Source organism: Thamnophis elegans, chromosome 1 (assembly GCF_009769535.1).
Source record: "Thamnophis elegans isolate rThaEle1 chromosome 1, rThaEle1.pri, whole genome shotgun sequence".
Classification (NCBI taxonomy): domain Eukaryota; kingdom Metazoa; phylum Chordata; class Lepidosauria; order Squamata; family Colubridae; genus Thamnophis; species Thamnophis elegans.
Window position 1 is genome coordinate 142,992,828 of NC_045541.1, and position 12,893 is coordinate 143,005,720.

The 12,893-nt window shown below is 39.0% G+C and overlaps 1 protein-coding gene across 1 annotated transcript; it reads left to right on the forward strand.

The window, feature by feature from the left end:
- Positions 1–2,896: 2,896 nt before the first annotated feature.
- LOC116504453 (B2 bradykinin receptor-like) lies at positions 2,897–9,023 on the forward strand. The gene is made up of 2 exons (XM_032211496.1): positions 2,897–3,029; positions 7,077–9,023. The coding sequence occupies exon 2, from the start codon at positions 7,096–7,098 to the stop codon at positions 8,185–8,187; it is 1,092 nt and encodes a 363-aa protein (XP_032067387.1). The 5' UTR covers positions 2,897–3,029; positions 7,077–7,095; the 3' UTR covers positions 8,188–9,023.
- Positions 9,024–12,893: the final 3,870 nt, after the last annotated feature.

The following is a 12,893-nucleotide window of genomic DNA, read 5'->3' on the forward strand; positions in this document are numbered from 1 at the left end:
GAGTGGCTTGCCAGCCATGTGACTGAGTGGGAGTGGCTTGTCATGTGATTGGGTGGGTGTGATCAACTTGTAAAATGTGGTGAAACTCACTTAACAACGCTCTTGCTTAGCAACCAAAATGTTGGCTCAGAAACTCTGGCATTTGAAGCACGCAAGTCTTAAAGCTGTCAAGTTACAAGACCCTTGCACCCCTAACCCTTTAGAAAAAAACCCCAGGGGTGTTCAAACTTGACAGCTTTAAGACTTTAAGGTTTAGATAGGATTCTTAGAGGTGGGCGGGGCGATTGGTGAGCCAGCCAATTAGTGAGCGGCAGGTGGGGCAAACGTGATGTGAACGGGCAGGGGAGGGAGCTAGAACTGGTTCTAAATGGCACGGTAGATTTGTGGAACCTCTTCTATAGGTTAGAACTGGTAGGAACCCACCACTGGCGGAGCTTCCCACCATCGCCACTACCGTTTTGCCCGATGTGGGCCAAACCGGGAGCAACCCACCTCTGGTTTGATTAGCAACCATTTCTCTAATTCCTGGTAAGGATGAACTGCCATGTGGATTTCCCTCCAATTATTTCTCCACAATAACTAAAATTAGAGATAACCAGAACACTCCTAATGGAATGAAGGTTATGCTGTGCTTCAAACAAAATGTAGACAAACATGCAGAACTTCATTTTGGTCATTGACCAATAAAAGTACAATCAATAAAATGAACAACACAGAACTACATGTTCAAAATCAGGCTTAGGTCACCAGCAGCCCTTTTGCATGGACTTTTGACCACAAAAATAATTAACAAATTCTATCTTCAGGATGGTGTTTATTTCATTTATAAAATTTAGATGTCACCCACCTCACTATCCAAGGGACTCTGGGTGGTTTAGATACTGATACAGTATCATATTTTAAAGGTCTCATACCAGAAAGAAGGAGCTGTTACGTTACATCTTGCCCCCATAAATGAGGCTTCTCTTTCATTCTCACCTTACAATCCTGACAGTGGTCCAACCGGTACAGTGCAATGGGGCCGGGCGTCCACCAAATGAACGTGTGCACACCCATGCAGCGTGTACATGCGTACTTACCCTTTGCGATGCTCTGCAATGCCTTCGTGATGCTCCAGCTGCTTGGCGGAGCATCGCGCAGGCGCTGTACGCTTCATGCGCAGAAGCCCCAAACAGCTCAAATACAGGTAAGGAGTGCGTGTGGGTGGATGGGCCCTCCAGAGCACCGTACCGGAACAGTACCTGGTGCTCCCAGCAGGCACTGGTATGCCCATACCGGGGCGTACCGCCTGCAACCCTCCACTGAAACCTGAGTAATGAAGGACATTTTACACAGTACTGAGTTCTAGTCCTGCCTTAGGAATAAAAGCCAGCTGTGTGACCTTGGGTTAATCACTTTCTCTCAGTGGATCCCTCCTCATAGGATTGTTGTTGTGGGGAAAATAGAAGGAGGAAAAAGTGTTATGTATGTTCATTCCCCTGAGTTATTTATAAAAATAATCGAGGTGAGATAAAAATAATCAAATAAAAATATATCCTGGGTAGATTTTTGTTTTACATTGACCACCAGGGGGCAGTATGCAATACATTTTAACCTATTTGGGACTCATCAGGCATATGTAGCTACAGATTTTTCTATGAGCTTCAAACTCAAATGGTAATTGCTATGAACCATGAGTCCCAAGTCAGATATCGCTCCCTGGTGGTCAATACAAACAATTAACAAACTACACCTGTTAAAGTTATACTAAGAAATATATTAAGTATGTGACCTGCCAAAAAAATCAAGTTTAAAGATGCAAGAATTACCTGAGAATAAGCATATTAAGGGTAATTAATTAAATTAAATTAAGGGTAATTTTAATTTTAAAAGAGAATGAAATCAAATGAAATAAAGTTTTTTTTCCTGTTGATCTTCAAGAACTCAGCAGTCATGCAGCTTTCCAATACAAGTGTAACCTTGTCCTATTTACTTTTTTAAATGAATTTTCTCTGGCCCACTTGGTTGTAGAATAATTTGTTTTGTTTTGTTTTGGATTCATGATGTTTATTAAAAGCTCTTGTATTCTCAGTCAATACCCTGTAATTAAATTTTCAAGAACTACAAAATGGATCAATGGATACCCTTATTTTGTATAAGTTTTTAAGTATATTCAGGCCATTGTGTGACATTTTGCTGTAAATCTTCTGCCTCGGTTTTCAAGGGTTCAGTAATATCTCAGGCAAATTACGCTTATAACAAGATTAAGGAAAAAAATCCTTTAAAATTTAATTAAAGAAACAAACTACATTCTTTATTAATCATAAATCAGAAAAAAAATCCTTGGAACATGATTCCCTAACCCAAAGCTAAGATGATCACGGCACAATTGGAAAATCTGTACTGTTCTGCAGTTAAAGTTTGATTGTCAAGGTTCCTGGTTCTTTTTGATGCTTATTTATTTTTAAACCAAAATTGGACTGATCAATGTTTCAAATCTGACACTCTAAAATGTGGAGATCTTGCACCAATGTATCCCAAAATGGAGCATACTCAGAAGTGGTATTCTGCCGTTTCACCCTGGTTCGGGGAAACCGGTAGTGGCGGTGATGAGAGGCTCCGTCCACCCACCCAGATGTCATCACGGATGCTCTGCACATGCAAAGAAGGTTATGCGCATGCGCTGAAGCGCCACGTGTGAGCGAAGCAAGTGTGTGCGCACGCACACACACACAGTGTTAAGTCCTTGGACTTACGACGCTGTCAAAAGCATTGCCGGCTGCAGAACTCCCTTGATTGGCTAAGACACTAGCAGCCTTTCAGTGAGAAAACGCAGCCTTCTGATTGGTTCAGCCGTCTGACAGCTACTATATAAAGAGCTGTCAGACGGCCAATGTTGTTGTTTCCAGTTCAGGAGTTGCCTTGCACTTTGCACTGTTAGCTATTACAATAAAGGTTGTTTTAGCATTCAACCTGCCTCACCTCAGTTCCTGCCTGCCTAGTTCTCCATACAGAGCATGCACGCTCCCAGTTCTGAACCGGTAGCAAAGGTAAGAGAAAACTATTACTGAGCATACTCCTACTTTAATAAAATAATACATTTCATGTTCCAGAATGTGAACAGAATTTGGCTTGCTGAGGAATTCTGGGAGTTAAAATCCACACAGTTTAGAATTGTCAAGATTGAGAAACAGTGCCCTCTGTTTCAATGTATTTCCTGTAAACAAATCTAATTTCTGTTCAATAAAACCTACTCTATTGATCCTTACTAAGGTTGGGTCCTGCTCTTAGAAAGGTGGAAAGAGAGGGGGAGGAGGGAGGACCGGGGGTGAGTTCTATTTTCCACAAATCAGAAAGAATAGGGCATATTAATGTCTTGTCTTCTGTTGTTAGGAATTCAGATAAAACCTGAAGAATTTGTAATATACTAAAGGCATGAATTTATTATACCAATGTGTTGTCTCACTAATGAATATGTTTCTAAAACTTATGGGTATCATTCTGAGTATATTCTATTTAATTCATGGAATTTATGTTTACCTTTTAATTACCTGTAATTTTCTCACGGATGCCATTGGAAGTTGTCTTAAGTACTGTAAATTGAATGCTACTTCATAATTTTAAAAAATGACAGCATTAAAACAGTAATGCTAGATAGTAGTGATATCACAGACAGAAGGAAGGTAAAATGAAGGGGTTTTCTCAGGTAAATTACACTTATAACAAGATTAAGAAAAAAATCCTTTAAAATATAATTAAAAAGAAACAAACTACACTCCTTATTAGTCATAAATCAGGAAAAATTCCTTGGAATATGATTCCCTAACACAAGGCCAGATTATCACAGCACAATTGGAAAACCTATACTGTTCTGCAACAGGTTAAAGTTTGTTTGACTGGATTAGGGGAAAATCCCTTTCCTATGTCTGAATATTTTGTGTGAAGTCATAACATTATTATGCAGCGACAGTGGCAGGAAACCTAACCATGATCTCCATTTCCTTTTCTATTGTTCTGTGGCTATAAATATATGAGAAAGAATGGCTTCCTGTAGTAACCTTGGAATCCCCAAAGCTGACCTCCTTGTACATTGTCACTTACTGGCAGAGATTGCCACAAAACATTGCAGGGTTATCAATTTGCTTAGGGTTGGAATCAGTGGTGGGTTGCAGATGGTACGCCCTGGTATGGGCGTACCGGAGCCTGCCCGGAGCACCGGATACTGTTCCGGTACAGTGCTCTGGAGGGCCCACCTGCCTGCCTGCACTCCTTACCTGTCTTTTAAGCCTTTGCGCTTCTGCGCACCCGCATGGCATGTACAGCACCTGCGCAATGCTCTGACGAGCAGTTGGAGCATCGCTGAGGCTTGCGGAGGTGTCGTAGGCAGGTATGACACATGCGCATGCCATGTGCATGTGTGCGCACACTGCGCGCGTCCATGTGGGCGACGCTGGGCTTGTTCCAACCATACCAGTTGGAACGGGATCTGGAACCCACCACTGGTTGAAATCTTACTCTTGTCAACAGAGGTGGTATTCAGCAGGTTCTGACCAGTTCTGGAGAATCAGTAGTGAAAATTTTGAGTAGTTTGGAGAACCGGTAAATACCACCTCTGACTGGCCTCTCCCCCATCTATTCTCTGCCTCCTGAGGCCCATCTGATCAAGAGGAAATGGGGAATAACCTTCCCCTGGAGAGGGGAGAGAATGGAGATTTTACACTATCCTTCCCCTGCTATGCCCACTAAGTCATGCCACCAAGTCATGCCACACCAACCATGACATGCCCACAGTAAAAAAAAATTGAATCCCACAGCTGCTTGTCAAGGATGCTTAACTCTTTTCTCCTCCTCAATCCACCTGTCACTTTTCCCCAACTGAGAAATCCAGATTCTATATTATAATCCATATTCCAGTTCTTACTAGGTCATCTCACTTGATTTTCTGCAGTTCTTTAAAATGTGGGCTTGATCTAAGCCTCTTCATAATCTTCTATGCTGCTATTTTGGCTGCATGATTAGGTGGGCATGGAATGGAACATTCTTGCAGAGGGTATGGCCAGCTGAAGTCCTGTAGGATTTTGTCACATGGTAAAATCCTACAGGACTTCATGGTACATTTTTTATTTGTATCTGCTGCAAAAAAAATCTCATGAGTTCAGATTTCAAGCTAAGACTTCAGTCCCATCCATGGTACTTGGAGTAACTCAGCAACATGTACACTGGAGATATGGTGCTGGGATATCTACATCTATATATCTATATAATCTGTCTAAGATTCATTGAAGTGAAGTAACCGGAAAGCATGTTTTAAGTGCATCTTACTAGACTTATTTTCTCTAGTTAAATATTTCCATTCAACTAATTTAAACATTTAGGAAAATTACCCCTTTCATTTATTATGCAACATGTAAAATCAAGAATTTAGCATGCTCATTTGGCTTACATTTTCCTTTCTAAGTGTAAGCCAAACAAGCATTCTAAATTAGAAACACACACACACCCCACCAATTGGTTTATAGCAGCTGGGATAGTTTCAATTCATAATCTCTCTCCCTCACTCCACAAATAACACATTATACAAGAGGTATGCCTCTGGTTTATGTTTCCCAGATCAAGGCAACTCAGACTTCAAAGCAGTATGGAAGGTGCAAGGTATCTGCACATTTTTTTTCATGGCTGGACGCTTACTATCCATTTTCTCCTTATAAGTCTTTAAGTACCAATTCACAATGCTTGAACCGAGTTAACTCATTCCCAAATATGTTACACTGACCACGATTCACCAGTCCCTGAAAGTACATCTGCATGAAATATCCAAGCAATTATCCAGCCTTGTTTCATCAAATTAAAAACAGATGATCATTAAGTCAGGACAACTTATGAAAAATGACTAGCGGATTATTCCCCAGCTTTCACCCCTCCAGCAACTAGCAGGAAACCAATCATTTTCTATAATGTGGGACAGGTTTGCGCAAATGTAATCATACAGAGAGAATAATATGTTTATTCATCAGTTAATGGAGATAGAGAAGAGAGTGAAGGAGAAGGGAACATTTCCAGTACTTATGTTTTATTCAGTCTTTGCTCCATACAACGTACCTGTCAAGCTATATCTTGTGGTCTTCTGAAAGAATAGTAAATTATTGTCAAAAATTCCATGACTACCCCAAAATGTAATAGTGGTACGTGTGAGTGCATATGAAAATATGAACACATGAATAAATTTGTACTTATCTTCAAAGAATAATTTGTTTATGATGATGTAGATGAGGGGTGTCCAACCTTGGCAACTTTAAGACATGTGGTGGCAGAGGAATTCTGGGAGTTGAACTCCACATATCTTACAGTTGCCAAGGTAGGACACTAGTGATGTGAATATTTCCAGGGTGACTACAAATGTCTACAAGGCATCCCTAATTCATTCAGCCATTCAGCAGGATTTTATCAGTTTCAAAGCACTTGGCAATTCTTAAGTTTCTATTCAATAATAAAGCCTCAACAGTAATTTGGAGCAGCCAAACACAACATTATGTCACTGTTATTGAGGTTTTGCAAGTGGATAGAATGATTTTTTTAATTTCAGCCTACATCTACATTGCACCTTTGGCTTCACTGATATACTATCAATGTAGGAATTGCTGTTAGCAAGAACACTTCTCTGTAACATTTTCTTTAGCATCTTGCAGTGTTGCCATCTGTCTGGTAAACTTGCAATATTCATTTTTCTCGTCATGTACATGTATACATCCAAACTATACTGTATTGCCTCTCGGCATCATATAATATATGTGGGTACATGCATAATTTTGTATTTGTATATTTTGTCATGATTAGGTAGTGTATATTGGAGGTGGTGACCCTTTGAGAGCTGTATGCAACAAAATTTTATTTTAATGTATGCCAGTTAGTGTACATGTAAAGTGACAATAAAATTATTCTAAGTTGTAGGTCTATGTCTAAAATCCTGGGACATTTAATTGTTTTACTTGCCCCAGTTTCTTCTAATAGAACTGAATTCCATCCTTAGTTTTCAATTAAGATTTGATATTTAAATATTGTACTGAACAGGGATCTAATCCTCTTTTTTTATTTTTCAGCACTGAAGCAACGACTATTATGGTTGAGCATGGTACAGCCCTTCCTAATGGTACAGTCAGCTGGAATGCAACACAATCCACATCTTGCCCTTGGCCAGAAGACTGGACATGGTTGTTACGTATCCAGCCTGCCTTTCTCTGGTTTCTTACTATAGTGGGAATGCTGGGGAATTTATTTGTTCTCAGTATCTGGTGCTTCCATAAGAGCCGCTCCACTGTGGCTGAAATTTACCTGGCAAATTTAGCAGCAGCGGACCTTCTGTTACTCTGTGGGTTGCCTTTCTGGGCTATCTACACAGCCAACGACTTCCATTGGCCATTTGGGCCCATCCTTTGCAAAATCATCAACTCATTCCTTGTTATCAACTTATATTCCAGCATTTATTTTGTGGTCATGGTGAGCATTGATCGCTACTTGGTCTTGGTGAAAACAATGTCTCTGGGACGCATGCGCCAGTCAAAGTGTGCCAAATGGAACTGCTTTGTGATTTGGGTTTCTGCCATTTTCCTTTGCTTTCCTACTCTGGCATTCAGGCAATTAAAGGGTGTGAATGGATATGAGGGTGTGGCCTGTGTTTTGGGATATCCTCCTGATTTTCCGTGGACAATTTTCACGGCCATTTTGCTGAACACAGTGGGCTTTCTGATACCAGTCTGTATCATTACCTACTGTTCTGTTCAAATCATCCAAGTTTTACAAAACCGTGACATTCAAAAGATCAAAACCATTCAGACTGAGAAAAAAGCCACTGTACTGGTTCTTGCAGTCCTTCTTCTGTTTATCATCTGTTGGCTTCCATTCCAGGTCACCACATTCATAGATATGTTATTTCAAATAGGTATCATTGTTGGTTGTGATGTAGATCAAGGCATAGTTGTGGCTAGCCAGATTGCTACTTATTGCGGTTTCATAAATAGTTGTCTTAATCCAATAGTCTACGTCATTATAGGTAAACATTTCCGAAGGAAATGCAAGGAAGTCTACTTTGGCAGAGTTCTTCGAAGACCTAGCTCAGCACCATCAATGACAACCATGGAAATTCTCCATACTTCCTTTTCAGTAAATAATGAAAGGAAAACATCTGCAAAGAATAATTTGCTTATTTCATGAAAAAAAGATAAGAGATTAAGTAAAATTATGGTTTTATGTGGAACCTCATCTTCAGTGATATAGACTAATTTATTACTAATTAAAGTTTGTGGAAGCTGACATTGGTTTGCATAGGACAACAGCTCCAGTCAATGAATGGGGCTCAGTTAGTATGCTTGTACATATTTGCCTGTATATATGTATATGTGTATATCAAATATCTGCATCAGATATTGGATTCTGAAGATCCTTTTCAAAAACCAAAATCTTTCTGCGAAGAAAAATCATGTATGTCTTCTATGGTATTTTGAATTCAAAAATGCTCAAATACTTGAGAAATCTTTGCTCTGGTACTCTTGCTCTTCTGCCATAGGAAGAAGAGCCATTGTAGAGCCTCTTTTTGGCTTGAACATGAGAATTAGCCCAAATCCTATCCAGATTGCCCAATGAATATACAAAAAGAAGAAGATGACTGCTCCTGCTGTGACTTCCATTCCAAAAGCTCCAAGTTACAACACATTTTGTGTCAGCTCCAAGCATTTATGTTCCTGCCAGATAAGGGTAATCAGTTGTGCAACTGTTTACCCATAAGGCCTTTTAACAAAGTCTGGTATTCAGGAAGCAGCCCTGCTTGCCATGATGAATACTTCAGACTCATAGACGTTCAGTTCATATTCACCATGTTTGTGAGCTAAAGGTATATATGTAATACTTAATGTATGACCATGACTGACTCCCAAATTTGTTAGCATATTCATGACTGGGAAAGACATGATAACAAGGTCAGCCAATGAGAGCTGAAACAGCTAGGGGCCAGTGTGTGTTTTAGTCTGCAACCTTCTGGGTCTGTGCAAAGAACTGAAACAGAAATTTAAGACACTGTCTGCTCTGAACTCTGAGATGAAACTGTTCTCTCCTGCTTGTGTTCTGCTTGTAACTTCAACCACAAATCCACTATTGGTATTGTACATTTATTCATCTATTATGTATATAAAGAAATTAATGAATCCAGCTGAATCAGTTATCTGTGTGTGCTTTCTGAATTTGATTTTTCTGCAACAAACTCTAACAAAATTTATGTTGCTAAGTGAGACATTTGTTAAGTGAGTTTTTCCCATTTTCTTGCCACATTTGTTAAGTGACATGGTTAGCAACATGGTTGTTAAGTGAATCTGGCTTCCCCATTGACTTTGCTTGTCAGAAAGGTCATGAAAAATGATCTCATGACCCCAAGACAATGCAACCATCATAAATATGAACCAGTTCTCCAGCATTTGAATGCAAATCACATACCATAGAGACACTGCAATGGTCATAAGTCTGGGGCAGTGTTTCTCAACCTTGGCTACTTGAAGATGTCTGGACTTCAACTCCCAGAATTCCCCAGCCAGCATTCGCTGGCTGGGGAATTCTGGGAGTTGAAGTCCAGACATCTTCAAGTAGCCAAGGTTGAGAAACACTGGTCTGGGGTAATGATCATGTCACTTTTTTCAGTGCTGTTGTAACTTCGAACAGCCACTAAATGAACTGTTGAAGTTGAGGATTACCTACAATAGCCATCTAGAGTTGCTTCAGTAATTTAGTTGTCTAATAAACTGATAAATCTCCAACTGCTCTAGCTATAGAAGTTAATGGGTCTGGCAGCTAATGGGGATAGTAGGGGGGAGATCGTTATGGGGCATAAGAAAGGGTCTGGAAGTACTGGCCCTATTGTTCCATGACATCAGCCAGCAGAAACCAACAGAACTCTTTTTACTGGGGTGGATAGCCCTGAATGTTGTAAAAGTGTGAAGTGTCAGATTACCCCCTTTTTTTTCCTCAGTGAACCACTATCATCTAAAAAAAAGTGTAAAAAGCAGTGATTCTTTTCATCTGAATGCTATTGCATTGGCAATATACATATAATCAATTGCTCCACCTTACTTTAAGGTGAGTGGAAGGCAGAGCGAGATACCCTGAAAACAAGACCTCCCCAGATAATAAGCCCAATTGGACTTTTGAGTGCATGTGCTAAAATAAGTCCTCCCCCCAAAATAAACCCTCCCCGAAAATATTGCAACACAGCAGTAGCCATGAGGTGACCAAACACACCACCTCCTGCATCTCAAAAATAATAAGAGATCTCCCAAAATAAGGCTAAGCGCTTATTTCAGGGGTCAAAAGAAAATAAGATCCTGTATTATTTTCAGGGAAACATGGTAGCTATATTTTTGTCAGAGACCAACTAAGGCTTTTGATTGAAAAACTTGAATTATATTCATATTTTACATGCTATCTTAACTCTTTTGTAAATCTGTATTTCTTTGAGTGGATTTGTTTGCCACTGAAACTATAAATTATGCACATTTGTGTTGTTTCTATTGCTTTACTTGATTTGTATACATATGTTTGTAAACAAAATATTCATAAACATGAACACATGTGATTTTTTTAATGGTCTGTTGCTTTGAAAACAGTTTTCTTGTAGAAAAGACTTTCTCCTGTGGAACTACTATGCTATATCTTGCTTATGTAGGAATCAATCAATTTCCCCAAATTCCAAAAATGTTATTTTGTAATAATATTATTTTGTAATAAAGCTCTTGAACTGTGCTTAGCACATGTTACATAAAATTAATATATTCTAAAAGTCTATTTTATTTAATCAGATGTTACTAATTCTAGAATTTTGTATTTTCTAGTATTCTCCATGTAGGTTCCAGAAAAGTAATGGGATGGACATAGCCTATCTATTCAGTAGAACCATGTAGTGTTTGGGCATTACAACTTCATCTCTCCACATAATCATGTTAGCTGCATTGAAACAGTATTTGTTCTGACTCACTCAAAAGTATTTCGTGAAATGTTCAAAAGAATGGATTGAAATTCAGGGTGATAATCTGTTGACACTATGATTCTCATACCAGGGATAGAACACTGCAAGAGTTGCTGTATTATCTCCCAGCATCTTTCTTTCCTGGTGATTATGGTAGGAATTATAGCTCAACCACATCGAAGATCCACACTAACTCCTAATTTATAACCTTCATTGTTCCCCTGTTTTCAGGTATAAAGATATAAACATTTTAAACAGACTTGCCTAATCTAGAGTCATTCAGATGGATGGTGGTTCACATTATATAATCTTCTATCTTAACCTTGGTAGTCTGAAAGTATGTTGAGTAGTAAAGCTAGGAGAGCCACTGTATGTCATCAAGGTACTCTCACTCTCAAATACTGAACAAAATAGCTGTGCACATACATATACTAGTGAGTCAAATATTTTTAATCAAGATTTGTCAAATAAATCACAATGGCTGATTTGCACACAAGCTATCATAAGTATATTTGCACAGTCAAAGCAAACAGTACTATGACTTAGTAAATACATCTGCTAACTTTTTACTTCTATGAACTTGAGACAAAAGTAACATGAGTTTAGCTTAACGATAGTACTAAAAGGAACTTCTGACTGTCAAAATATGGACAAAGGGACCCTCCTTTTTATTTATAATAGGAATAACACTTAAACTTATATACCCTTTCACAGAGCTCTATAGCCCATTCTAAGTGGTTTACAGAGTCAGAATATTGCCCCCAATATTGGGTCCCCATTTTAGCCACCTTGGAAATCTGGAAGGCTGAGTCAATCTTGAGCCTGGCGAGATTTGAACTGCCAAATTTCAGGCAGCCGACAGTCAGCAGACGTAGCCTGAAGTACTGCATTCTAACCAATGCGCCATCTCAAGCAGATGGCTTGGACAGCTCAGCTGGAGCAGCCCTTGCCAGCCTTGTCATTTGTCTAGCTAAGGCCCAACAAATGCATAATATTTTTGCAAATTGAATACATTTGAAAGAAAATTTATCTTTGAATATTTGATTGAGTATTCATAAATTCAAAACAAAATAGGGAAGACAAAGCCTTGCTGGTCTCAGGGATATCACAAAATCCCTGATAGAGCCAAGGGAAGTGCTTCAAGCTGGCGGTAAACAGGCAGCCCCCAGGCTGATGAAATCGGGATGTTCTGGAAGGAAGGAAGTGAAAAGAGAAAGTGAGTCCATCTGGTGAAGTATTTTTTCTATTTTGCTAAAGACTTCCCAAAGAAATGTTTCTTTAAAGCCAAATTAGATCCTTAAGCAAAAGAACTGAGCGGCGAAAATAATCCTAATTGGATCGCTGTGGAAAGTTTTTTTTCTCTTTGTAATTATTTTTTGTGGATTGAAGTGCTTGCAATGTTTTTCATCTCTCCTCTTAAAGTGAACGGATTTATTTTTCTTCTGCTTTTTGTTGCTTTATTTTTTTACTTCTGGATTAAAACCTTCCTTCTTATTTTAACAATTCTTCCTACTACTTGTTATTAAATCACACTAAAAGAAATCTAAAGAATTTTGTTCCCTATAAGCCAGAGATAAATATTAGAAGATGAAAATTAACACTGCTACTCGGAGGTCAGAGGCTGGGGTTTTTGAAACAATGTATCTCTTTTCTTTCCTTATTTGACTTCACTAACTTTGTAGCTGATGGGTTTGCAACTTGTTTACAGAAATTGATAAAGAACCAAGGGCACGAATTGTTTTCACAGGTGCCCCTGAGAATTATTTTGGCAAGGAAAAGAAAATAGGGGCACAGAACCCTTCTCCTTTGAAGAGCATAAAAAAACTTTTGTTCGTCAATCTTTTTGTGAAAAACATACCGTTTTTGGGAGGTTTGCAGAGTGCAAAAATGTTTTTCCCCCTTTCGGAAAGCT

Excerpts from the sequence above, each read along its gene's own strand:
- LOC116504453 (XM_032211496.1), top strand. The coding sequence starts at position 7,096 with ATGGTTGAGCATGGTACAGCCCTTCCTAATGGTACAGTCAGCTGGAAT.